Genomic DNA, 23231 nt, shown 5'->3' on the forward strand with positions numbered 1-23231 from the left:
TTTCGAGAACTTTTCAGTTCTGCTCCAGTCTAGACCCGCCTACAAGCATTGGGGAACTCTCTTTGATTGGTGGAGATAGGTGTATGCCAAACGCGTCTCGTTTACTTATTGGTCCACTGTGTGGCTGAATCCCCAGCCACGCCTCGTGCATCCTCTCCTCTTACCGTTGTGTGCGTTGTCCGGTACCGGTGATCTAAACCACGCCGCAAACATGATGGGTAGACCGGTTCTCGTGCTTAGTAAGTGCTTCCCCCCATTATTCCCTCTGTAAATGTGCAATTGTAGCGTCAGTATGACCCGTCACTGGACTCGGTAACAGTTCAAATAAGAGTTTTATTCACGTGGCAGTGCTAGATGCTAAGCTAACTAGTGTGGCACGGGGGCCTCGCGTGTCTGACAAGCTCATGTCAGTGTTCAGATTAGTCATTGTGTTAGCCTCGTAGCTAACATTGCTTATTAATAGTAATGTTATTTAAGACATTGCACAACACAGTCAATATTAAAACAAACGCTGCTCAATTCGCAGTTATTTGCTAAATTTACCCGGCAGTAGGTTCTGTCTAACGGACGTTTCAAAGTAATGAATAAGCTAGCAGCAGGCTAACTGCGCAGTGTGTGTGCTGACCAGAGCTGCACCCACTTCATGTTTTGAATGATAGCAAGCATTATTGATATTTTCTCAGTTAGCATGGGTCAGGTATTTTTTTTGTGTTCGAAAAGAGATGTTAGAGAAGGAGTGTGTGCTTTTTATTTGTTCTTATTGAAAAAAAGATTAAGATTAAAGCCGAGTTAATGCATACTGGATCTGTTTCTGTTCATAACAGGTCAGAACACCAAGAGGGAATCTGGACGGAAGGTCCAGATAGGAAACATAACTGCGGCAAAAGTGGGTCTTTTATTTTTTATTTTTGCATCAACTTGCTGACGTCAAATAGAACAAAACCGCTAACCTGCTGCTTCATCTTCCCTTTTCAGACCATAGCTGATGTCATCAGGACATGTCTGGGACCAAGGGCTATGATGAAGGTGTGTTTCTGATGTTCAGTTCACATTTATGTCTTGGTGGATTGTGAGATGTGAGACCTGATATTTCTATCTCTAATATATCTCTAATAGCTCTATGTTTGAGGAAATGTTTTGTTCTCTGTGTGCAGATGCTGCTGGATCCCATGGGTGGTATTGTCATGACCAATGATGGCAATGCCATTCTGAGAGAGGTGATCACTCAATGAGCTCTAATTTGTCAACTAAGATGCACGTTTTGTTTTTAATAAATATTAACCTAATGTTCTCTCTGTGGCATTTAGATCCAGGTCCAGCACCCTGCTGCCAAGTCCATGATTGAGATTAGCCGCACACAAGATGAGGAGGTTGGAGATGGGACCACCTCTGTAATTATTCTGGGTGAGGGTCATCTGTGTTCTCACTGATGTGTGTCAGTACAGACAGAGTCTGTGTAACCATGTACAAATACAGAAAGAATTAGGTTTTGGTTTTAATATTTACTTGAATAATTACTTTTCTAATTTAGTAATATTAAAACAATTTATTATTAGATTATTATTATCGAATTATTATTTAAATAATGTAGAAAATAGTTAACATAAATTGTTCATTTTTAAAATCATCTGACATGCTCAAATCCTAACGTAACATTCTGTGTACAGCGGGTGAGATGCTGGCTGTGGCTGAGCAGTTTCTGGAACAGCAGATGCATCCTACCGTGGTGATTAGTGCATACAGACAGGCTCTGGATGACATGTTGAACATACTCAAAGAAATCAGGTAATCACACACAACTAGTTTAATTGTCTGTATGAGCTCTCAATCATTAAGCAGCCAAGTTTATCTGTGAATTGGTATGAAGGATGATTGGCTGTGGTAGGATGAGATGTTCTGGAGTCTGATAGTTTCTCTGCAACCTCCTCTCTCTCACAGCACCCCAGTAGATGTGAATAATCGTGACATGATGTTGAAGATAATAAACTCCGCCATCAATACCAAAGCGCTCAGTCGCTGGTCCATCTTGGCCTGTAACATCGCTCTGGATGCTGTCCGTACTGTTGAGCTAGAGGAAAACGGACGTAAGGAGATCGACATTAAGAAATATGCCAAAGTCGAGAAGGTAGGACATAGCTGAGAGGATTTTCCATTTTTCCTGTTGTTTACTTCTCTTATTTTAAAGCCTACATGAAATTAAAATGCATCATAAGCCCTGTTTCCACCGAAATTACCCGGAACAATTTGTCCCAGGAACTTTTTTCCTCCCAGACCTGTTGCTTTCTGCATTTCCACCGCGGTCTAAAGTACAGTGAAGTTTAGTCAAATCAAGTCCGGTGACGTAGGACTGCATGCACCGTAACAGATTTTTAAAAACTGGTGGTTGAAATGAAATGCTGCATGAAGTCGACCAATCAAAATGCAGCATGAACTCAACCAATCAGCATGTTCAGTGCCCAAGTCCCACCCCCAAATGTTCCTGAACTTTGATAAAGAACTACCTTGCAACTACCTTGACTTTCTGTGGGGAAAATGTTTTACCTGGAACCTCATTTAGACCCTGGTTCCTGCGGTGGCAACACACCGAGTTCCACCCCAAAGTTCCTAGTTCCTGGGGAAAGTTCCTGCGGTGGAAACACAGCTATATACAGTAGTGGCCAAAAGAGATGTCGAGTCTACATCTTCACTAGGGGTGTAAAGATACACTCATGTCACGATTCGATACAAATTGCGATACTGAACTCACAATACTATCGCAGTATTTTAAGCGAGAATAAAGATGAGTTTTTTATTTATTATTTTGTTAAAATTATATTATTATTATTATTTTATTATTATCAGGTTCCACAAATATGCATTATTATACTTTATGTTCAACATTATATATAGTAGTTTAATGTAGTAATGTCACTAAAACTCCGTAAACGTAAAACAAATTCACACAGTACTCGCGCTTTCAATGCAGGCATTGGTTGGATCTCTTACACAGACAAGCCGCACACACACAGACTCTCCTACTGTTAATGCACTATACATATAAGAATAAACGCTAAATAATACCCTAAAACGCTTTGAATAATCATGCTACTAAAACAAATTGTGATATGGTGATTTCAATCATGTTTGCGCTTTCACTTTGAGGAGTGACGTTCCGGCAGCCCGTGTGCTTCAAATGATCAATGCAATTAATCACAGTTCTAACGCAAGAAAGCGTGTCAAAATTAGTGGTCGACCGATATTTGGCCAATACGTTTTTCTGATTGGACGATGTGTTCGAAGCGGGACTTTTATTTTGATGGCGCTCCGGACTTTTATTTTGACGGCTGAGAAGAGAACGGCAGCGCCTGCTCACACAGCGCTCACTCACATTCTCCGTCTTCATTAGTTTACGATCTCTGTCAGTCTAATACTTTGTTAGAAAGAACTGGTAAACAAAGAAAGTAAATGGTATGCGAAAAAGTAAAGTGTTGCTTTTATATTATTTGTTACAGAAAAGGCAAACAATTAGGCTAAAATACTTTATCATTTACTGTCAACATTCAGCAAATGTGCATCTACATCATTTAAAGGTGTCCTGTATTATGCCCCTTTTCACAAGATGTAAAATAAGTCTATGATGTCCCCAGAGTGTGTATGTGAAGTTTCAGCTCAAAATACCCAACAGATCATTTTTTACAGCATGTTTAAATTGTCATTTTTTGGGGCTCAGAAAAACGCGCTGTTTTAGGCCCCGTTTACACGATGGGAAAACGCAGATATTTCCCTGCGTTTTGGCCTGTCATTTACACGAAAACGCCGTTTTTATCCCAGAAAACGATTATTTCTAAAAACTCCGGCCAAAGTGGAGATTTCTGAAAACGCCGGTTATGTGTTGCCGTGTCAACTGGGAGAAACGGGGTTTTAGGTTCTCAAACGTCACATTATGCGCCAGAAAATGCTTACGTCATGTGAGCGCCCTATGTTTAGAGTTTGTTCCATACTGTCTATGAGTTTATTTGGCTACTATTTGATCATGGATGCTGTTAAAGTGGTACTCATTTTTACTTTTGTGAAAACGCTTTTGGCCTGTTTGCATTTGCTTCGCTGTCTGTCCACACGAACGAACCTCGCGCCATGTCTATTGTTTTGAAAGGAACAGGAAGTCGCTCGTGCTATTCGTCGTTGTCGATTTTGAGGATTCTGATTGGCTTGCATGGCTTTATCCTTCTCCTTACACTGCCGCCCCTTTGTATTTATGCGGGTTGATGTAAACGACAACTTTTTTTGAAAACGATATTGTGTGCACGATGTTATTTTTGAAAACGGAGGGGGAGAAATATTCGTTTCTCTAAATACCCGGCTATGTGTAAATGTGGCCTTAGTGTGTGCCCTTTAAATACAAATAAGCTGCTGCTGCTGCACGGCCCAGGGGGCGGAGCTTCATGAGCTCGCGCTCAGTCTCTCAGGACAATTTCATCTCACGGAATGATGATAATATCAGAAACTCAGTAACGGTGTTCATTTCGAGTCGGACAATAATGCCTACAGAGTCAGAGTGCTGTATAGAGATGAAACAGGTATAGTTTAGTAGTTTAATTATGGTTATTATAACGTATTTGTCATCTGCTTGTATGTATCCATTATTTATTAATAGCCTACAAGTCTGCTGTCTGAATGATGATCAAACATATACTGATGAGTTTCATAAAGTTTATTGTACATAACACAAAAGATGAAGCGTCAGTTTTACTTCAGAAAATCACCGTAAGAGCTGAGTAAACCCAGTAAGTTATAAGAAGTGCGCAAGTACATAAACGAATTTCGGTAGAGTTGAGGGAGCATTCCTGTGGGCGGAGGTTAGTCAAAAAACTGTTCTAGTGACGTCATTAAAGAAGGAAGTAGAGGGATGTAGTCCAAACGAGCCGTTCGATGTAGGCGACTTCTGTTAAATAAAATATCTCGCTTGGCATTGAACTTTGAGCTTTATAATTTTACAGATATTATTTATGCTCTAACAGCAACATTACACACTAACTAAAGTTTGAAACATGGGTTCACGAAGAACGGGACCTTTAAACAAATCTCTGAATATCTAATAAACATTTAATTTCACAAACTTTGTGGATTTAATGGAATCCAGCTGTGATATCCTGTGAAGTGTGCATTTGTAGCCGACATAAACATGTTACTGCGAGTGACGGTCGGTCCGTGCGAAGTGAGTGAATGCAAACAGAAGATCAGCTTCACAGCAGACGCGATCGAAAAACTTTAAATCCTTCATTTTAAAATACGCTGTGCTATATCCAGTTGCCCACTGTGTCATATTCATATCGTTTTCACTGTGTGCTGTATGTAATATTAGCGTTACCTTGTCTTTATTTGAAAAAATATGATTACCTGTGCGCACAATATTACCAGATTACTGAGTGCAATGTTAGTGTTTACTTCCTTTTTATTCACATATTCATATATTTTTAAACAATTACTTTATTTTTGAAAAATACTGTAATAGGATTGCAGATTCAAGAAGTTGCCATCTACAGTATAAGCATACTATATTTTAAAGATTTGTTTTCTAATTTATTTAAAATGTATAAAATATTGATTAAAATAAATATAAAGTATATAATAAAAATATAGGCTTTATATCGGCCATCCTGCTCTGTAAGATATCGGCATCGGCCATCAAAAAACCAATATCGGTCGACCACTAGTCAAATTGACTATTCCCAAACTGTAAACTGTTAGTTCGTCCATAATTTGTAATTCTGCGTTTACTCGCTCTTGTTATTTTTGCGCATCACGCAAGCATTTGAATGTCCATGTTTACTACAGTATGTGTGTCGTTGTAAATCTGTTCATCATATAAACCCATCATGTCTCTTCAAAAGATTTGGATTTGGATAAGGGGTGTAACAATACATTGATATGGATCGATGCATCGTATCGTTAGACGTTTCATCGATGCCACACGTAAAATATCGATATAAGGTTATATACTTTATTTTGACATTCTCCACATCCTTACGTCTGTCTAAGAATCTCCGCCAAAGCGTGGATTTTTGTTTACTCGCCATACTGTCTGCTGGTGTGTCTTTGTAAAGTTTATCTCCTCATCTGAAATAGACTCCTGACAAGATTGACTGAAGGTTGTCACAAAAGCCGGTATAGTCCACTGTCAAGGCATCGCGAGTTCGTTTTACAGCAGAAACCGACAAGCACCCTTGTTTGTAAACAACATAAGTCCGTGTTAGCGAATCAGCGCACGGTATTCAGGTCAGGTGACAAGGCTGCTAGTCACTTCGAAAAGACGGGCTAGCTGACAGGAGTTTCGTCAAAGCTGACTTAAAAGTGATCGAGGATGGATAATTTTAATGAACTTGATGAACCTGTGAAATCTTCTTCGGGCGTAAAAGGAAAATAAAAGCGGAAACTTTTCTCTTGCTAAAGCAGCACGTTACAGTGGTGAGGGAAAAGCTCACACTAGTATTGCGTGTAATCACAACAATAAAGTTTGTCAGGCGTCTACGTCAGCAGAGGAGATTAACATTACAAAGATTAACCGAGTGTTTTATTAAATAGCAATTACTTGGTTTTGTTTAACTCTGAAACATGAAATGTGGAGTTATCTGCTTTTGCTAAAAAACTAACTTTTAATATATATTAAAGGGATACTCCACCGAAAAATCATATACTCACTCTCTTGTTGTTTCAAACCTGTATGAATTTCTTTCTTCTGCTGAACAGAAAGGAAGATATTTAGAAGAATGTCAGTAACCAGACAGTTTTAGATACCATTGACTTCCATAGTCAATTTTTTTCCTACTATGGAAGTCAATGGTATCTAAAACTGTCTGGTTACTGACATTCTTCTAAATATCTTCCTTTCTGTTCAGCAGAAGAAAGAAATCCATACAGTTTTGAAACAACATGAGGGTGAGTATATGATGACAGAATTTTCATTTTTCGGTGGAGTATCCCTTTAAAAAAAAAATCAAAAACGTTCATATTATATAATTTGGTTGCATTTGTGAGTTAATAAAAATGTAACTGGATGTTTAAACTTGGCACATAATATCTAAATATCAATCGGTATAGCCCTGAATCGAATCGTAATCGTATCGCAGAATTTTGAGGTATCTGCAAATATCGTATCCCTGGCTAAGATAATCAATATCGTATCGTGATGAACTGTCCGATTTACACCCCTAATTTGGATTAGACCTCTCAATTTATTATTATTAAGATAAAATATTTTCCTCGTATTTTGATGGTTTAATTGTTAAAAACAAAACAAATACCACCAGAAAATTCTGTCATCTTTAATCAAAATATAATCACTTGCTCTTCACCTGATCAACTCTTTTGTGATGACACTTAAGTTGCAGAAGTTCAATGATGTTAACCAATTGTCAGATCTAGCAAAAAAAAAAAAGACCAATAGATGATCCAATTCCCAATGGATAAAATTAAGCCTATTTTTTTAATGGTTTACAAATGGCAATTTACCTTGACTTCAAATTGATCGTTTTAAGTGTTATGTGGTGTCTGTTTACCTAAATGCACTTTTTTGTGTGTGTTTATAGGTGCCTGGTGGCTTCATTGAGGACTCATGTGTGCTGAAGGGGGTAATGGTAAACAAGGATGTAACTCATCCCCGTATGCGAAGACTGATTAAGAACCCCAGAATTGTTCTGCTGGACTGCTCTCTGGAGTACAAGAAGGGTGAGAGTCAGGTGAGGTTTTGTCTAAATCCATAAATCCCCTTTTGAATATATTTGCATATTTAGTAAAAGCTTAACCTTTAACTCTTTTCTTTCCCCCCTCAGACTGATATTGAGATTACTCGTGAGGAAGACTTTTCCCGCATCCTGCAGATGGAGGAAGAGTACATCCAGCAGATCTGTGAAGACATCATTCGTCTCAAACCTGACCTGATCTTCACTGAGAAGGGCATCTCTGGTACATATGAGCTCTCATGCAGTCATGTGGTGGTCCGTTCAGATCACATGTGGGGTAAATTAATTTCTTTGTCATTTCTCTAGATCTGGCTCAGCACTATCTGGTCAAAGCAAACATCACTGCGATCCGTCGTGTCAGAAAGACGGACAACAACCGCATTGCAAGGTGCAGAAATATCGGCTTTTGACAATATATTTTCATTTTTCTTCGGTAGTTTATTACATAAATGGTTGTTTATTTTGCCAAACTTACATGCAAAAAGTGAACAGTTTTCTTTGTTCTAAGGTTTCCGTATGTGTATATGTTTGTTCTAGTGTGCCTTTTTTTTGTGTTTTCTAGTGTTTGTTCTTAGTGTGCATTTTTGTTAGTTTATTTTCTATATAGCTTTTTAGTTTTAGTTCTTAAACTTATTTCAATTAGTTGCCATGGCAACATTTCTGATTTTGAAGTTTTTCATCTGTTTGTTTTATTTTACTTGTTTAGCTTTATCTCAAGTACCCAAAACAATTTTAATAGTTACAACTGATGGTTTGGAATCAAAATGACTGAAAACCCTGAACCAGTAATCAGAAACTACTGGAAAAGTTATGAATGTATGGGTCAAAAAGTGACTCTACCTCTGCTTGTCTCTCTCAGAGCATGTGGTGCGCGTATTGCCAGCAGAACGGACGAGCTCCGTGAAGAGGATGTGGGTACGGGAGCTGGCCTGTTTGAAGTGAAGAAGATCGGTGATGAGTATTTCACCTTTGTGACAGAGTGTAAAGACCCCAAAGCCTGCACCATTCTGCTCAGAGGAGCCAGCAAGGAGATCTTAGCGGTGAGAGATGACAGGAAGAGGGTACTAAAGAGTCTGGGGCCATTGTTAAAGATTCATGACAGTGCAACGCTCAGAGGAAGATTAATGAGAGTGCATTTTAATCATTTTAAAGAGTCTAACAAAGGTCTCTATAGTCAGAGCAGCCCTCAGGAAGAGGTGCTTGGATATTTCAACAGGCCATTTGTTGAATCTTTGATCAGCTCAGCTAGAGTTCTCTGGTACCAGGGGATTTTGCACAGGTTAATTGACTTGTCACCATTTGACTGATGATCTTTCTCTGCTTTCTCAGGAAGTGGAGCGAAACCTACAGGATGCCATGCAGGTCTGTCGTAACGTCCTGTTGGACCCGAATCTGTTGCCAGGCGGTGGAGCAGTGGAGATGGATGTGTCCCGTCGGCTGATGGAGCGTTCGCGAGCGCTGACTGGTGTGGAGCAGTGGCCATACCGCGCTGTGGCTCATGCCCTGGAGGTCATCCCACGCACACTCATCCAGAACTGTGGAGCATCAGCAATACGTGTGCTCACTTCCCTTAGGGTACGTTGATTAAAAAAGCGCATTTAGATTCTTCTATTTTCCTCTCAGCACGTTACTGCCTCTCCTGAGTCACTGACACTCAATTGACGTTTAAGTGGTCTCTGTTTCGGACTCTTTTCCAGGCCAAGCACACTCAGGAGGGCAACACCTCATGGGGTGTCAATGGAGAGACAGGAACTCTTGCTGATATGGAGCAGCTGGGGATCTGCGAACCACTGGCAGTTAAAGCCCAGACCTACAAAACTGCAGTGGAGGTAAAGACACAATTAATTAAATTGAATAATTTTTTTGTGTAATCTTTTTTTTCCCCAGGTCTTAAAAAGCCTTAACTTTGATTTTAAAAACTCTACAGATACATTGATTTAAACTCAGAGGAAGGTTTTCTTATTGCACTGTTAACTAATTTTCTCTTTTTCTTTTCATTTAGACTGCCATCCTGTTACTGCGCATTGATGACATCGTTTCTGGTCACAAGAAGAAGGGAGATAATAACCAGATGGGTGGAGCACCGATGGAGGGCCAGGAGTAGAAGGAACAGGTGATACAGAGGATGAAGGAACCAGAGTACAGAAAGGACAGTAACTCAGCAAATGAAGAGCATATATACACAAGCATTTATCTGTGCAAAGCACCATTCTCCAACACAATGTTCTCATCAGAAAGCCATTTGCTCTGTTGCGTCATTAGGCCAGAAGCTCTTCTCACCTGTTTTTTTTGTTGTTGTCGTTTTGGCAAAAGAAACAACTCTGGATTGGTTTAGGATGTTTGTGCTAGTATCTCTGTGCTTCACTTTGCCTGTATTGTTACTTTGTATTTCCTACCGGTGATAAATTTCAAAATCTAAACATGTTGTTCTGAATTTTTTTGCTTTGAGCTAAAACCCCTACAAATTGTATATAAATTAAGCTATTTATAACACCTTGGTTGGTAACCATGATTCAATGATTTGTAGGGTAATTAAAAAAAAATCAAGACAGCTGCAACCTTTGCAAACATAAAAGTATTTTAGGATTTATTTGACCATTTAAAAAAATTATTTTTTTAAGACCATTTTCTACATGCATTAAAGTGCATGATATATTAATACAAATGCTTAATCTTTTTAGTACATGTAGAAATTAACGTCAACAGCTAACGTTTAAGAACATTGGCAGATACTTCCAATAGATGCTGTAAATCTTGGTCAGTGTATAGTCCATTATTGTAAAGTGTTACCAGTTGTTTCTGCATTAAATATTTAATGCAGATATTTTGTCAACATATTTTGAGGCACCAGACATTAATAGAAACACATATGCTGTTTTGACAACATTTAAGGATCTTTTCTGCTATCAAACACACAGCATTTACAACATGTTAGCGACTGTGGCTATAAAATAATGTACAATAAAAAACAACAACATTGAAATAGTACAGTTAGTTTATACTCTATTTTGATGGTCCACTAGACATTCTACTAACTATAAGTAACCAACTTATTATATGAACCCTAACCTAACAGTCTAATAATACTCTTAGTTAGTTGACATGAAGTTGAAAAGTTATTTATAGTTAGTAGAATGTTTAAAGTGGACCATTGAGTGCATAACTTAGTTCATTCTAAATCATAACCCTTAAAATATAATGTACTAGATTGTACTGTCGTTTTCATGCACTTATAAAGAAACGGACAACACTTGAGTACATTGAAAGTGTTCAGATTCACTTAACTTCAAATCATCCAGAAGGGAAAAGCACCAATAAACAAATAAATGCCATGAAGATTAGTTATTCTGCAAGTCTGGTTGCATGTTGAGTATTTGTCACTGTATGAAACTCAGACCTAATCTGTCATCATCACCACAAGTATTGAATCTGTCTGCAGTGCTTGCCTAGAGACAAAATACATTCAAATTTACAATCAGTCATGGGTTGCAATTCTGCATTCACACGACAGCATGCCACAGATTTATGATCATGAGAGATGGATGAGGATGTCACCCCTGGGCTCGCTCTCCTGTCTCTGGGTCCACTTTACTGTCTAGATCTGACAGAGAAAAAGGAAAAGCATCAAAAATGATCCTTTACAAAATATGTATCAGGCATATGGTGATCACTTTACAGCACTGCCAGAGCCACGGTCTGCTTCTCTTACCCATGATCGTATTGGAGGACAGGCGTTGCTGGTTAATAAGGCTAATGTTGGAAGGTCCCAGATCGTCTGATATTGTGTGACTCGAACCAGTTGGTGGATACATATCTGTGTCCATGGCTGTTCAGATAGAGGGGGAACAATAGCTTTAATAATAATTTAATGGTGAACGTGATTTCACCAAGTACCACATGTTCCTGGATCAACATCGTTGTTGATCCTGGAACAACTTTCCAATCAACCAATCAGATTTGAGGGACAAGTTTACAGTTTATGTCAAGTTTAGGTTTAGACCCAGGGTGAGGTGCTTCAACATCAGTGTTATTCACCTATCGTTTCCCTCTGATTTTAGGGAAAAGTTATGGGTAGGGTTAGGTTTAGGGGTAGGGATAGGGTAAGGACTAACTTTTGGGACAGGAATGTTATTCCAGGATCAACAAAATATTATGATCCAGGATCATGTCTTACTAGGCAAAATCACGGTGACCTAATTTAATACCATGCATGCATAACAATAACAGTGTGCTTTTTGGCTGCTGTAGAATCACACTTTGAAGATCCACTAAAAATCACATTTGGGACCAGTTAGTTAAAAGTCTTAACAGAACAGAATTCTGTGCAATAATTTTTGTATAACAGGCTAGTTCTGAGAAAAAAAGGGACATTTTATCAAGAAATGCAATACAATTGGACAATAAAGAGGTATCTACACTGAATGCATTCAAAGATTAGAAACTGCACTAGTTGCTACATTCACTCTGACCTGAGAACTCTTCGTGCAGATGGGAAGCAGACTGTGGGGGTCTAGAGAAGGTCTTGACTTCGTCTTCGACGGCTCGGTTGATCCCGCAGTTTGAAACGGAAGGTCCTGCTTGAGGCGGGGGTTCGCATGTTCTCCAGTGGCCTCCAGTGGGCACGAGCGTGCTCCTGCAGTCTGTGCATTGTGGTTGATAAAACAAGTGCTAGTACATAACTTATTTTGCAACTTCCGACAGACAGCTGGCACAATGAACAGATAATATTACTCGTAATTCAACAAAACAAAAAATGCACCCAAGGCCGGGTCAAAACTATCGTCGAGGGTAAAAGCAGACGTATGTTACGATAAATGTCTCGCATGCCAAACCATAACTTTTCTCTTCAAAAGAACATTTTTAATTATATTTTTTTCGCCAGATTATTGTTTATACGTTATGGGTTTTAATTGTTTATATGAATTAATTAATAGTTGATAAATCAAGTTCTGTCATCGTTCTTCTTACCACTGCACACGTTTCTCTTCAGCTTTCTAAACGGGCAGTTCTCCCTCATCCGAAACAGACAAGCGCTGTGTTTCCTTCGGCCTTGAGATGACATTCTGACTCAGACTTATACAGTGTGATATGAATATTAAAATGTTGGTGGTCTGCCGTCAACTTTCCATGTACTCGAGCTGTCAAATGACAACAGGTAGTAGGAAATACTTTTTGCCCTCCGACAAAAATTGTACTAGGACTTGTTGAACAGGTTAGAGACGACCACCGTCGCAAGCACTGAACTGCGTATTTGCATTTAATTTATTAACAAAAAGTCACTCGCAGAAATGATAGACAAGATTGATTCTTAAAAAAAAGAAGTGTTTATGAACAAATAACAGGATGGAATTAATTCCCGCATACATTCATTTGCTCTAAACAGGCTTCTTATATCTTTGCAGCTTTGATTTAATTACAAGTATTTAATTACAAGCTGTGATAACTAAAGTTATACCTTTCTATACATTTTCTTTACAAATCTGTTAAAAATGTATGTCTACACTTTGCACAAAGTAAACATCACATTGCACTTATTAGTAAAGAGAGATTAAGGAGTGGCTGTGGAAAAATACAAGTTTGGGCAGGCCACTAACTTCACACACCACACAATATTTTAGACTTGAATAAGCAAACAATGCCTAACCAAAAAAAAAAAAATCAAAAAAAAAATACATGCTTGTGGAATAAATATTTAGAATTTTGCTTTCTTCTTGTTGACATTCACATCTTAAAATAGATGAGTTTCAACCATGGAGCTTTCGATTGGTGAAGAAGCTTATTCTACATTTGCTTTGTTCATGTTTGGCTGTACTAAAGGTAGTTCATTTTAATTAGCAGTTTAGTGTTTAAGGTTTCATTACACAGCTTCTATTTATAAGTTAGTTATAGAAAAAGAAAAAGAAAAAAAACATTCCCCCCTTCGCTCCACCCCTCCTCTCTCTCTCCTTTGACTTGAGTTCTGGCAATTTTGACCCACCTGGTCACTCAGGAAAGCAAAGAACAGGAGTGGAAAATTAAATCACAGTTGGATTAAACATTCTCAGACACAAATGTCCAATTTAAGTTGGCTCTAAGCCTAAAGAGATCTAGTCTTTCATTTGGCAGTAGCAGAGGTGTGGCTTGTTTAGCCCCAGAACCTCTGTTTGGTTTGGGGAACAGGTGTCTCTGGGATGTCTGGGGCGAAGATTGAGCCTGCGGATTCGGAGAGGAAGATGAAGTAGAGGTTGGCCACCAGCATAGCCAACGTGGGCAGAAACGAGAACCCAAAGCCGACACCTCTGAAACTGCTGCCACATGCCGCTGCGACCCAGTATAGCAACCTGTGATAGGCATAAAGACACACAATTACACTTAAAAATATAATACAAATAATGTTAATACACATTGAATATCTGGGATTAAAAATCTAACTGAAACCTATAAATAAACTAAGATATGAAAAAAAAAAAAAAAACTTTAACATAAACATGGCAAAAAGTGAAAAAAGTTAATTAGTCTTTGCCAATCACTAGATATGAGAAATGTCTGAGCAAGTGTTTGCGGCCTTTTCTAAATCAGAGATTCGGTCCTGTACGTTTAAATTGGATTCTGTACCTGCCAAAGGCAAAAACGATGGTGAGAAGAGGAATTAGTTTCAGCAGATCCTGTTTCAGGTAAGCAGCCATGACAGCCAGTTGGAGGAAGTAAAGGAGGAAGAGGGAGATGGAATCCTCCACATAGCGCTGGTGAACTGCCACCTGCTTAACTTCTCTCTCCCCCTCAAACCGTGGCTTCAAGGAGCGATACCACAGACGAGACACACCTAGTACCAACATACCTAAGAACAACAGTTTCAAAACAGCTCTGAATAAACGAACGAATGAATGAACACAAAGATACACTGTATCTATCAATGTTGCGTCATTTCAATAGTCACAACAGTCTGAGTGCCTCATACTTACCAAGGACAATAGGTATGACTGCAAAAACAGAGCAGCGCAGTGTGTAGACCAGCCTTAGGGGGGCGCTGTCAAGCAGAGGGGCATCAAAGGGCAGGAAGACGTACCCGCCCCACACCAACAAGGGGAAGATCAAAGCTGAAGTGAACATGGACACACCCAGTTTAAGAGCATCACGATTAGATCCACCAAAGTTACCTGGGAGGAAGAAAAAAACAAAAAACCTTAGACCTTACAAAAGTATAGTTGCAGTTCAGTCAGAGGTGTGTGGTTCACAATATTGGCCCTTTCTGCTGTTTTGTATGAAGGTACGGTCACATTAACAAAATTTTGGCAGAATTTCACTGTCAAAAATAATGATAAATTTAAATGTAAAAATTATAATGGTTATCCCCTCTTTTTTTTTTTTTTACATTTCATTCAACACTCAAAATAACAAATTAAAAGGTTTTAAAATGGGGTTTTCGCAGCTATAGAAGAACCATTTCTGGTTCCATAAAGACCCTTTCATTGAACAGTTCTTAAAATAACCATTTTCTTCTTAGTGTGATGAACATTTTAATAATCTAAAGAAACTTTTTTTTTCCCACTATAAAGAACCTTTTGTGCAACAGAAAGGTTCCATGGATGTTTATGGTTCACATGGAACAATCAATGCTAATAAAAAAAACTATTTTTAAGAATGAATAATATTCAAGGTATACATTTAACCAGTTCATGCATTCCTGGGAATTGAACCTATGACCTTGCCGTTGCTAGCGCTATGTTGGTGATTTATGATTTAATGATTTAATGATTTAACTTACAGCAGCGTGATTTGGTTGTGACTGGCCAGTCGTGGTAATAGCCTTCTATTGGGGTTCCACGCGTCTCATGTGTCCCGAGGAAGACACGTCTCTCTTCTTCAGCATCTCTCCAGTGGTCTGCAGCCTCCTGCTGGCTGGTGGAGCGCAGGATGGTGATGCTGGGGTTGAAGACTCGGGCTGCGTTCTCTGGCATCATGTTCATCTCCTCCATCTCTATCTCTGAACAGGTGCTTTTCACTCCGTTTCTCAACCCAAAGTCAGAAATGCTCTCTTTCCCTGTCTCCATTTCTCTCCATTCCTCACCTGTCTTCCTCTTCTCTCCCATCCCAAACTCCTCCCTTTCGCTCTCAGTCCGGCTCACTCCACCCCGGACCGAGATACAATCTGATCTCACGCTTACGCTCTCTCCATCCTGGACTGGCAGAATCTGTGGTCCGGGTTTATTCTCAGGCCACTGTAGGGTACTGGGTTCCATATTTGCAGACTTGATCATTTCCTCTTCCTCCTCCTCATTGTTATTCACATTCTTTGTTAGCTTGTCCACATCTGCTACCCATTCAGGTGTTTGGGGCACCGCTGGTCCGGGAGGGCCCGTGTCCATTGTCCCTGGCTCTGAATACAGAAATTCTGACAGTGAAATAAATGGAGAAGCTGGAAACAGTCTGAGTAATTTTGTAAGATGTTTACATTTTCTGAAAGGTCATCTTCTACAGGAACCAATATGTAATGAATTATTGGAAGAATAAATTATGAAATGTATTCATACAGTAAAGAAGAACAATAACTTAGCCGATCAGCTAGTCATTGAGTGTGTCACAGTACCTTAGTCATTTAACATATACCTTAGCTCATGATGCTTTTCAGAAACGTGGCCCTGATAAATACTAGTTTAACCTGGACCTGTATGAATTTATTTGTTCTGCTTAACCCAGAAGAAGATATTTAGAAGAATATTGGTAACCAAAAAGGTGATGGGCCCCATTGGCATCCATAGTATGTTTTTTCCCCATACTATAGAAGTCAATGGGGCCCCTCAACTGTTTAGCTACCCATATTCTTCAAAATATCTTTTGTGTTCAGCAGAATAAATCAATTCAAACAGGTTTGTAATAGATTGACAGTGAGTAAATGATTTGGGTGAACTATCCCTTTAAGCTACTTCCCAGAGTAAAATGCATTTTTGGGCTGTTTTTTTGGCGTTTATCAGAAAGAAACTTGCGCTGACAAATCATAAAATATGTCAGTGCCATTGTTTTGTCTCAAGATGCACAACAGTAAAGTTGTATCTAAAACTATAAATAGGCTATCATAGTCGTAAAAGGAAGTTGAGTTCCCTACTCTATGAAGACAGTGGAATATTTATTTTGCAGGAAATTAGGCCCTGCGCCATTTTAGCCTTAATAATTAGTGTCACTAGCCTACTTGTATTTAGCCCGACTAACTTAGTTCGCAGACGAAAAACAGAGAAGCGATGCGAGGCCTCAAAACAACATGGACACATGATCGCATAAACAGAGCGAGTTCAGAAGAACCACATAATAACTCTAAACGACAACACTTATTCTCAGTCTGTTATTGTCTTAAGGACACATATGATCTTCATTGGGTCCAAAAAGCCTTAATTTAATAAAGAGAAGAAGATGATTCCATAATCAGGCCAAAATGAGTTTAAATCGTACGGCATGTCACAACAGTCGAAACATTAAAAAGCGCTTGTCCCACAAGGCTTGTGGAACATTTATATCACGTGAAGCAAAACTTTCTAATGTGCTCACCCAAATTTCAGCGCAGGATATTTTGCTTTCAGAATAGTTTTTCCTCTATTGAAATGAAACTCCCGAAGTGGAAGTTCAGGTGTGTCCAGGTGAAGTTTGTTAAAGGGACAGACTCTTAAAGGGGACGTTTATCAGTCAGGTTCTTAAGTGTCATCGGTGTTGTTGCGCTATGAGCCTCTTTTCTTTACACATGCATAAACTCATACCTACATATATGTGTGTGTGTGTGTACACATTTATCAGCAGCTTCACTTAATTCTAGAGTTTATGTGTGTAAAGAAAAGAGGCTCATAGTGCAACAGCACCGATGAAACTTTAAGGACCTGACTGACAAACTTCCCCTTTAAGAGTCTTTCCCTTTAACAAACTTTAACAAAAATAGATATATCCCCACATACATTTCCTGCTAAAACCAGTTTCCCAGCTAACAATTTTTGGTTCCCAGAACGTAATTTTTTATGGTTTGTTTTTGGTTAGCCAGGAAAGTTTTCTTAACGTTCCCAGAACGTTAGTTTTCGGTTCCCAGAATGTTTTTTATGGTTTGTTTTTAGTTATCCGGTAAAGTTTTCTTAACGTTCCCCTAACGTTAGTATTTGGTTCCCAAAAAAATAACCAAACGGGAACCAAAAACTAACGTTAGGGGAACACTGTGTTAACTGGGAAGGTTGCTTGTTTGTCTTTTCAGGTCTCCTGGCTGAAAAGTGCCCCCAAATCCCTCTAAAACCTTCAAACAGACCAGCCTTAATCAGCTCTGTCAGATTGGGAGGCTATAACTACCTTAAACTGGAGTCTTAAACTGGTAAGACTACCAGTTTAGTCTTAAACTGGTAAGACTACATTCATTCAAAAGAGTATTTCCTTTAAAGTCCATCTAGCGAATCAAATATGGAAGGTGATGGAGACTTTTAGGCTGATAATTTATTTTAAAATAAATTTAACAGGTCAGTCTTTAGGTAGGCTACTATCATAATATTGGTACATCACAGCTTTGTCGCAGTAGTCCGTGTGTTTTCATCTACAAGCTAAAGAACATGTCACAACAATGCTATACAATCCCAAAGACATTGGTAATCTTTTGGCAAGTGTCGAGAACATACATTTAAATACAAATTATGATACTTCAAAAAACAAATGAGGCAGAACAATATAGCACAAGATTGATTCAGTTCTGCACCGTTACAACGTTGCAATGAGAACATAATGTCAGTGAAAGCCATGACTGTAAATAGCACAACATGCTTGATGAAGTAGCACTCCTCTCGCTACATTACATGTCTCATTACCTTTCCCTCTACAATAGGCCTGATTCATTTTGCATCACAGTACGCTGTTCTGAGCTCAAAGAGCCCCTGTGGGATGTGACGCTGTAAAATGGAGCCGTCACTGCTTTCCTGAGGTTGAGTGAGAGCACATCTGTACATGGTGACATGAGAAGATGAAGACAGATGACTTTGAGATGTTTTCTTGCTGCACACTCCCTCCAGTGAAAGCTGCTGTCAGCATGTGTGCCAGCTGTTAGCATAATGCTAATTAAGGGGTTAAGGCTGTTTGCATGCTGTTCTGGAGGTTCATCTGATGTCTTTCTCAACAGGAGAAAATGTTTTTGGACCAAAAAGAGTCAGAGTGAAGGGATGAGTGTCCCCTGCCATCTGATCAGGCCTTTGAATTGGAACTAGATTTTATGAATAATGCCTAGAAGAATGACATGAATCAGTCGATAATTGCAAAAACCCTTCTCATGCACCAGGGTTGTGCAAAATTCAGAACTGAAGAATGAAGAATGGCTCCCTTTCAATTCCTGACTGAGAATTTGATTTGATTTGGCAACACCCCACAAGAGTTTAATCAGAATTTGAATTGGAATAACATAATTTACTCAATTGTAATTTTATAAAATTCAACAGAAATACATTCTGGAAAATGAAGTGTTCTTCCACCTCACCCACAAAAGTGACATTTTTAAATATGATGAAATGTACACTGCCCGGCCAAATAAAAAGTTGCTGTTTGGATTTAAATAAGGCAACTGCTTAATAGTCTATAATTGGATAATTGTTGCAGTGATTATTATGCTTCTAGCATGTTATATGTTTGGCAACAGCTCTTCTAACCCTAATTAATGGAGTGTGTAGCTTTTCCTTTCTTAAACAAGCACGTAGGAAGAGACATCATGGCCATATTCCAGGATTACAATGTAAAGATTCATCAGGCTCAAATTGCAGAGGTGGACAAAGTACACAACTTCCTTACTTGAGTGAAAGTACAGATAATACTGGTCAAATATTACTCCATTACAAGTAGTAAAGACCGAAGTAAAGACCACTCTGAAGAAGTACTTTAGTATCAAAAGTAAAAAGTAAATGTCAATGCATTGATTTATTATTGTTGCATTGTTGTACGTAATACTTACAGTACCTTATGCCTCTGAATCTATACCTGCCCCTACCCTCATATCAATATCAAATTTATTTCTAGAACACAGTTCCAGTAGTGGGATTGAATAAGTGCACTCAGTAACGTCCATAATGGTTTCGGACACCCAAATGGCTGTTCCCTCAAATAGTGCCCTATTTTAAGTTTTTTGGCTTTTAGTATGAATATGTTAGCCTTACTGTTATCTATAAGCTAGTGTGCTCCAAAACAATGACAAAATTCTCATTTTGAAGACCAAACAAACCCAACAATGAAAATGAAAATCAGGTTGATGTCAGAATCCAACATCAGATTGATGTTAATCTCGAACGTTGGACAGACGTTGTATTGTGGTTGGAAATTAAAGTTGGGTTGACATCAGAACCCGACTGATGTTGGTTTCTGACGATGATTTTCATTTTCAACCCGACGTTGGGTTCTGATGTCAATCCAACGTCGGGTTCTGCCGTCAACCCGACTTTCATTTCCAACCAAAATCCAACGTCTGTCCGACCAAAATCATCCCCTGACTAACGTTACTACTTTCTACTCAAGGACCTTGACAGAAATGTAGTGGAGAAAAAAGAACAATATTTGTCTTTCAAATGTAGAGAAGTTAAAGTAAAAAGTTTCCAGAAAAAATAATACTCAAGTAAAGTACAGACACTCAAAAAGTGTACTTAAGTACAGTACTCAAGTAAATGTACGTTGTTACTGTCCACCTCTGTCAAATTGTGAAAGAATGGTTGGGATGGAGCATGAAGAATCATTTTTCACACATCTGAGACCAGACTTCAGACTTTAAATTCACTGAAAGTCTGCAAATGTGCATTGTCAATACAAGACCTTGACCAAAAACTGATGCACCTCTTGTTGCAATGTTAATGTTGTGATGTAATTTTTGGTCAAGATCTTACATTGACAATGCAAGGGTCAAGCACTTTGAAAAAGTCCAAACAGCGACTTTTTTTGGCCAGGCAGTGTATAAACTAAAAACAAATAAATGTCTATAGGTGACATTTAAAATCTATCAATACGTAAGGTCTATAAACCTTAGAATTTCAAGGTTTTTAAAACTTTTTACGACACCTCAATTCAAATTCAGCAGCTGAATTGGAATTTAAAAGTATGAATAAAAATCCCTGTCATACACACGTTTAATTTTCATTTTAATGTTGTTTTATGTATTAAGACACTCACTAGGTGAGATGTAAACATATCTTTTTTTTATTTATTTGGAAACAAATATAAAAGCACATTAAAATGCAAAAGCCACTTGTAAACTACATGGCACATTTTCAGTTTCAATAAAGTCACCAGCATCTCTCTGCATTTTAAAGGCTCAAATATATTGTACACGCCACTCAGCTAAGACACAATGTGCATCGTGAGAACAGTAGGTCGGTGTCATGGAGAAATAACACCGCTGCAATACTGACTCGAAAGCAATAGCTAAGTTGCACCTAAATGGCAATATTGACCTCCTCTGCACGCAAGACACATATCGCACCTGTTTATTTCAGCTTCATTTCTATTGAACATGTAAGTCAAGCAAATCACAGGTGAACCAGACTTTGAGAAGGAAAAATAACACTGCGCTGATAGCCCGGGCAGAACGGCAAACAAACGTTTGATAGAACAGTCCATTTCAACATCAGCAAATACTGAAGAACAACAGATAGGAAATCCGACTCCTCCTATTAAGAACACTGTAGAGAGAGGCGGGGAAAGGACCTGGCAAATCAAACATTCAATTTGCCCACAGAGGTTGGTAGGTCAGTACATTGATTGACATTTAGCTGAATAACAGCAGAGCCAGTTTCTCTGGCTGTTCTGTAAACACACGGATTTATAAGGCGCAAAGCTCAAGAGTCCCAAACCGAAGAGCTCAGAGAATGTAATCATCCTGGAACCAATGCACTGTGCTTTTATGATAAGTGTGGAATGAGTCATTGAGAAATGGATTAACCTACTTTTTCATTTTCCAATTTCGGAATTATTAATTTGTCTTTCTTTGACAAAAAGAAAATAATTAACCGTATTGTTTGTCTGTAATAAAGCTATTCGCCTGGTTTCCAACATAAAAGATTCATCGCTAAGACTTTTCAGCCATGCTGAACGTGACATCAGTGGTGGAAGCTATGAGTTGAAAAAACCCTGTCAGAACGCATGAGACATGAAAGTGGGTTTAAGTGCAGTTTTCAAATGGAAAATCCAGACCCACAAGTACACAAAACCACCATCACGGAACAACAACACTTGAGGGATACAGTCGGCTCTGAGGTGGAGGAGGTGTGGTGGTGGTTGTGTGTGTCGGCGTGTGTGTGTGCGTGTGAGTGTGTGCGTGTGAGGTAATCATCGCATGTCTCCTAGCCCGAAATCTGGCTAGCAGCTCAGGCAATGCGGTAGTCAAACGTGTCTTTTTCCATATAGTCTGTCCATGTGGAACTCGGCATGCTACTGTACGGATCCAGAAGGATTCGGAAGCAGCGCACGATCAGCAGCCCCAGAAAGATGAAGAGGAGGAGGACGAAGACGAAGGCAGCCTTCTGTTCCAGCGTGAGGAAAGGGATGGGCTGGGTGGCCCCAGACGCAGACAGCGTGCTGCTGTGGAGATGCTCGGCCATCCTCTCCAGTTCCTCGGCACGGGTCAGGGGCACGCGGCCATTTTCGCCACATTCGTGATCAACAGGTCCTTGTTTAGAGCCATTCTGGAAACACACAAGATGATTAGGAAAAATCGCTCCGTTAACAACAAGAAAAGACATTTTGAAACATAACAACATTGCGTTAGTTTCACATTCGCTCAGTTTAAAGACCTAACAACATTTTTGAGAATTCACGACAACAATTTCACAGCCAACGCAGGCCTCCCGTTTAAATGCATATACAACCACTATGTTATATAACATTACTATGTACATGTTTTAAAAGCATTAAATCCTCCAGCTCACATTACTAATGCACATCAGTGAAACGATTCAGCCTTGAGTGAATTATCGCTCTCATTTTAAGGTAATCGAATCTGTTTCTGACTGTGTTTTTGTCATGCCCCCTGATTCATTCTCGGTTTCTGTGGTAGTCGCTGACCCTTTAATGGTTCACTTCTTTGATGCTCACGATCAGCCCTGGCACTCCCTGTAAAGCCTGGCTCAATTTCCCCAAACGTGAAGGTTTCTCTTGAACAGTCGCATGCATCATATGGCAATGTGTTGTTCAAAATCCAACCTCATGAGCATTGGGTACCTATGGTTTGGATTCCAGAAACAAAGTGCCCGACACTAACACGTCTCCATTTATGATTTTATTTACCAGATTTCCATGTAAACATCCAATCGATCCCTCCTTAAAATGGGCTAAATTGCATTCTCACCGCTCTGACAGTTGAACCGGTGACGTCTGTACACACACACACAGGGCTGTGGATGTAATGGAAGCCTTAGTTTCTCACCTGTTGTTACTGAAGAGGATTCATCAGTGGGAGGGTGATGGAGACCCGAAATAAGCAGGGAGAGAGACGTCTTCCATCACGGCTGTCCGCCCAGAGACAGAAGGTTGTCACAACTTTTTCAACCAAGCTCG

General features: G+C 39.2%; 2 protein-coding genes across 3 annotated transcripts; one reads left to right on the plus strand and one right to left on the minus strand.

Moving 5' to 3' along the window:
- Positions 1 to 101: 101 nt before the first annotated feature.
- On the plus strand, positions 102 to 10138 carry cct3 (chaperonin containing TCP1, subunit 3 (gamma)). Its single transcript, XM_082149757.1, has 14 exons — positions 102 to 239; positions 825 to 886; positions 976 to 1026; positions 1155 to 1217; positions 1308 to 1404; positions 1668 to 1785; positions 1939 to 2125; positions 7566 to 7715; positions 7809 to 7941; positions 8025 to 8106; positions 8578 to 8758; positions 9048 to 9293; positions 9416 to 9547; positions 9721 to 10138. The coding sequence occupies exons 1-14, from the start codon at positions 212 to 214 to the stop codon at positions 9820 to 9822; spliced, it is 1632 nt and encodes a 543-aa protein (XP_082005883.1). The 5' UTR covers positions 102 to 211; the 3' UTR covers positions 9823 to 10138.
- Positions 10020 to 17390, minus strand: tmem79b (transmembrane protein 79b). Of its 2 annotated transcripts, none has more exons than XM_082149758.1 (8): positions 17238 to 17390; positions 15463 to 16074; positions 14660 to 14854; positions 14313 to 14535; positions 12687 to 14038; positions 12188 to 12358; positions 11428 to 11544; positions 10020 to 11319 (listed from the first exon to the last, which is right to left on the minus strand). In XM_082149758.1, exons 2-5 carry the CDS (start codon positions 16061 to 16063, stop codon positions 13843 to 13845), a joined length of 1215 nt encoding a protein of 404 aa, XP_082005884.1. In that variant the 5' UTR covers positions 16064 to 16074; positions 17238 to 17390; the 3' UTR covers positions 10020 to 11319; positions 11428 to 11544; positions 12188 to 12358; positions 12687 to 13842. The 2 variants fall into 2 exon arrangements, with proteins under 2 accessions (XP_082005884.1, XP_082005885.1); XM_082149759.1 differs by having other exon boundaries at positions 15463 to 16089; positions 17238 to 17354.
- Positions 17391 to 23231: the final 5841 nt, after the last annotated feature.

Source organism: Leuciscus leuciscus (genome assembly GCF_965113295.1).
Source record: "Leuciscus leuciscus genome assembly, chromosome: 20".
Taxonomy (NCBI): domain Eukaryota; kingdom Metazoa; phylum Chordata; class Actinopteri; order Cypriniformes; family Leuciscidae; genus Leuciscus; species Leuciscus leuciscus.

Bases quoted from the DNA above. Each gene is read 5' to 3' on its own strand.
- cct3 (XM_082149757.1), top strand. From the start codon at position 212: ATGATGGGTAGACCGGTTCTCGTGCTTA. The intron at 887-975 runs GTGGGTCTTTTA...TTCCCTTTTCAG, and splicing joins GAAACATAACTGCGGCAAAA to ACCATAGCTGATGTCATCAG. The intron at 9,294-9,415 runs GTACGTTGATTA...ACTCTTTTCCAG, and splicing joins GTGTGCTCACTTCCCTTAGG to GCCAAGCACACTCAGGAGGG.
- tmem79b (XM_082149758.1), bottom strand. From the start codon at position 16,063: ATGGACACGGGCCCTCCCGGACCAGCGGTGCCCCAAACACCTGAATGG. The intron at 14,855-15,462 runs GTAAGTTAAATC...TCTTCCTCCCAG, and splicing joins CACAACCAAATCACGCTGCT to GTAACTTTGGTGGATCTAAT. The intron at 14,039-14,312 runs GTACAGAATCCA...TGCCTATCACAG, and splicing joins ATCGTTTTTGCCTTTGGCAG to GTTGCTATACTGGGTCGCAG.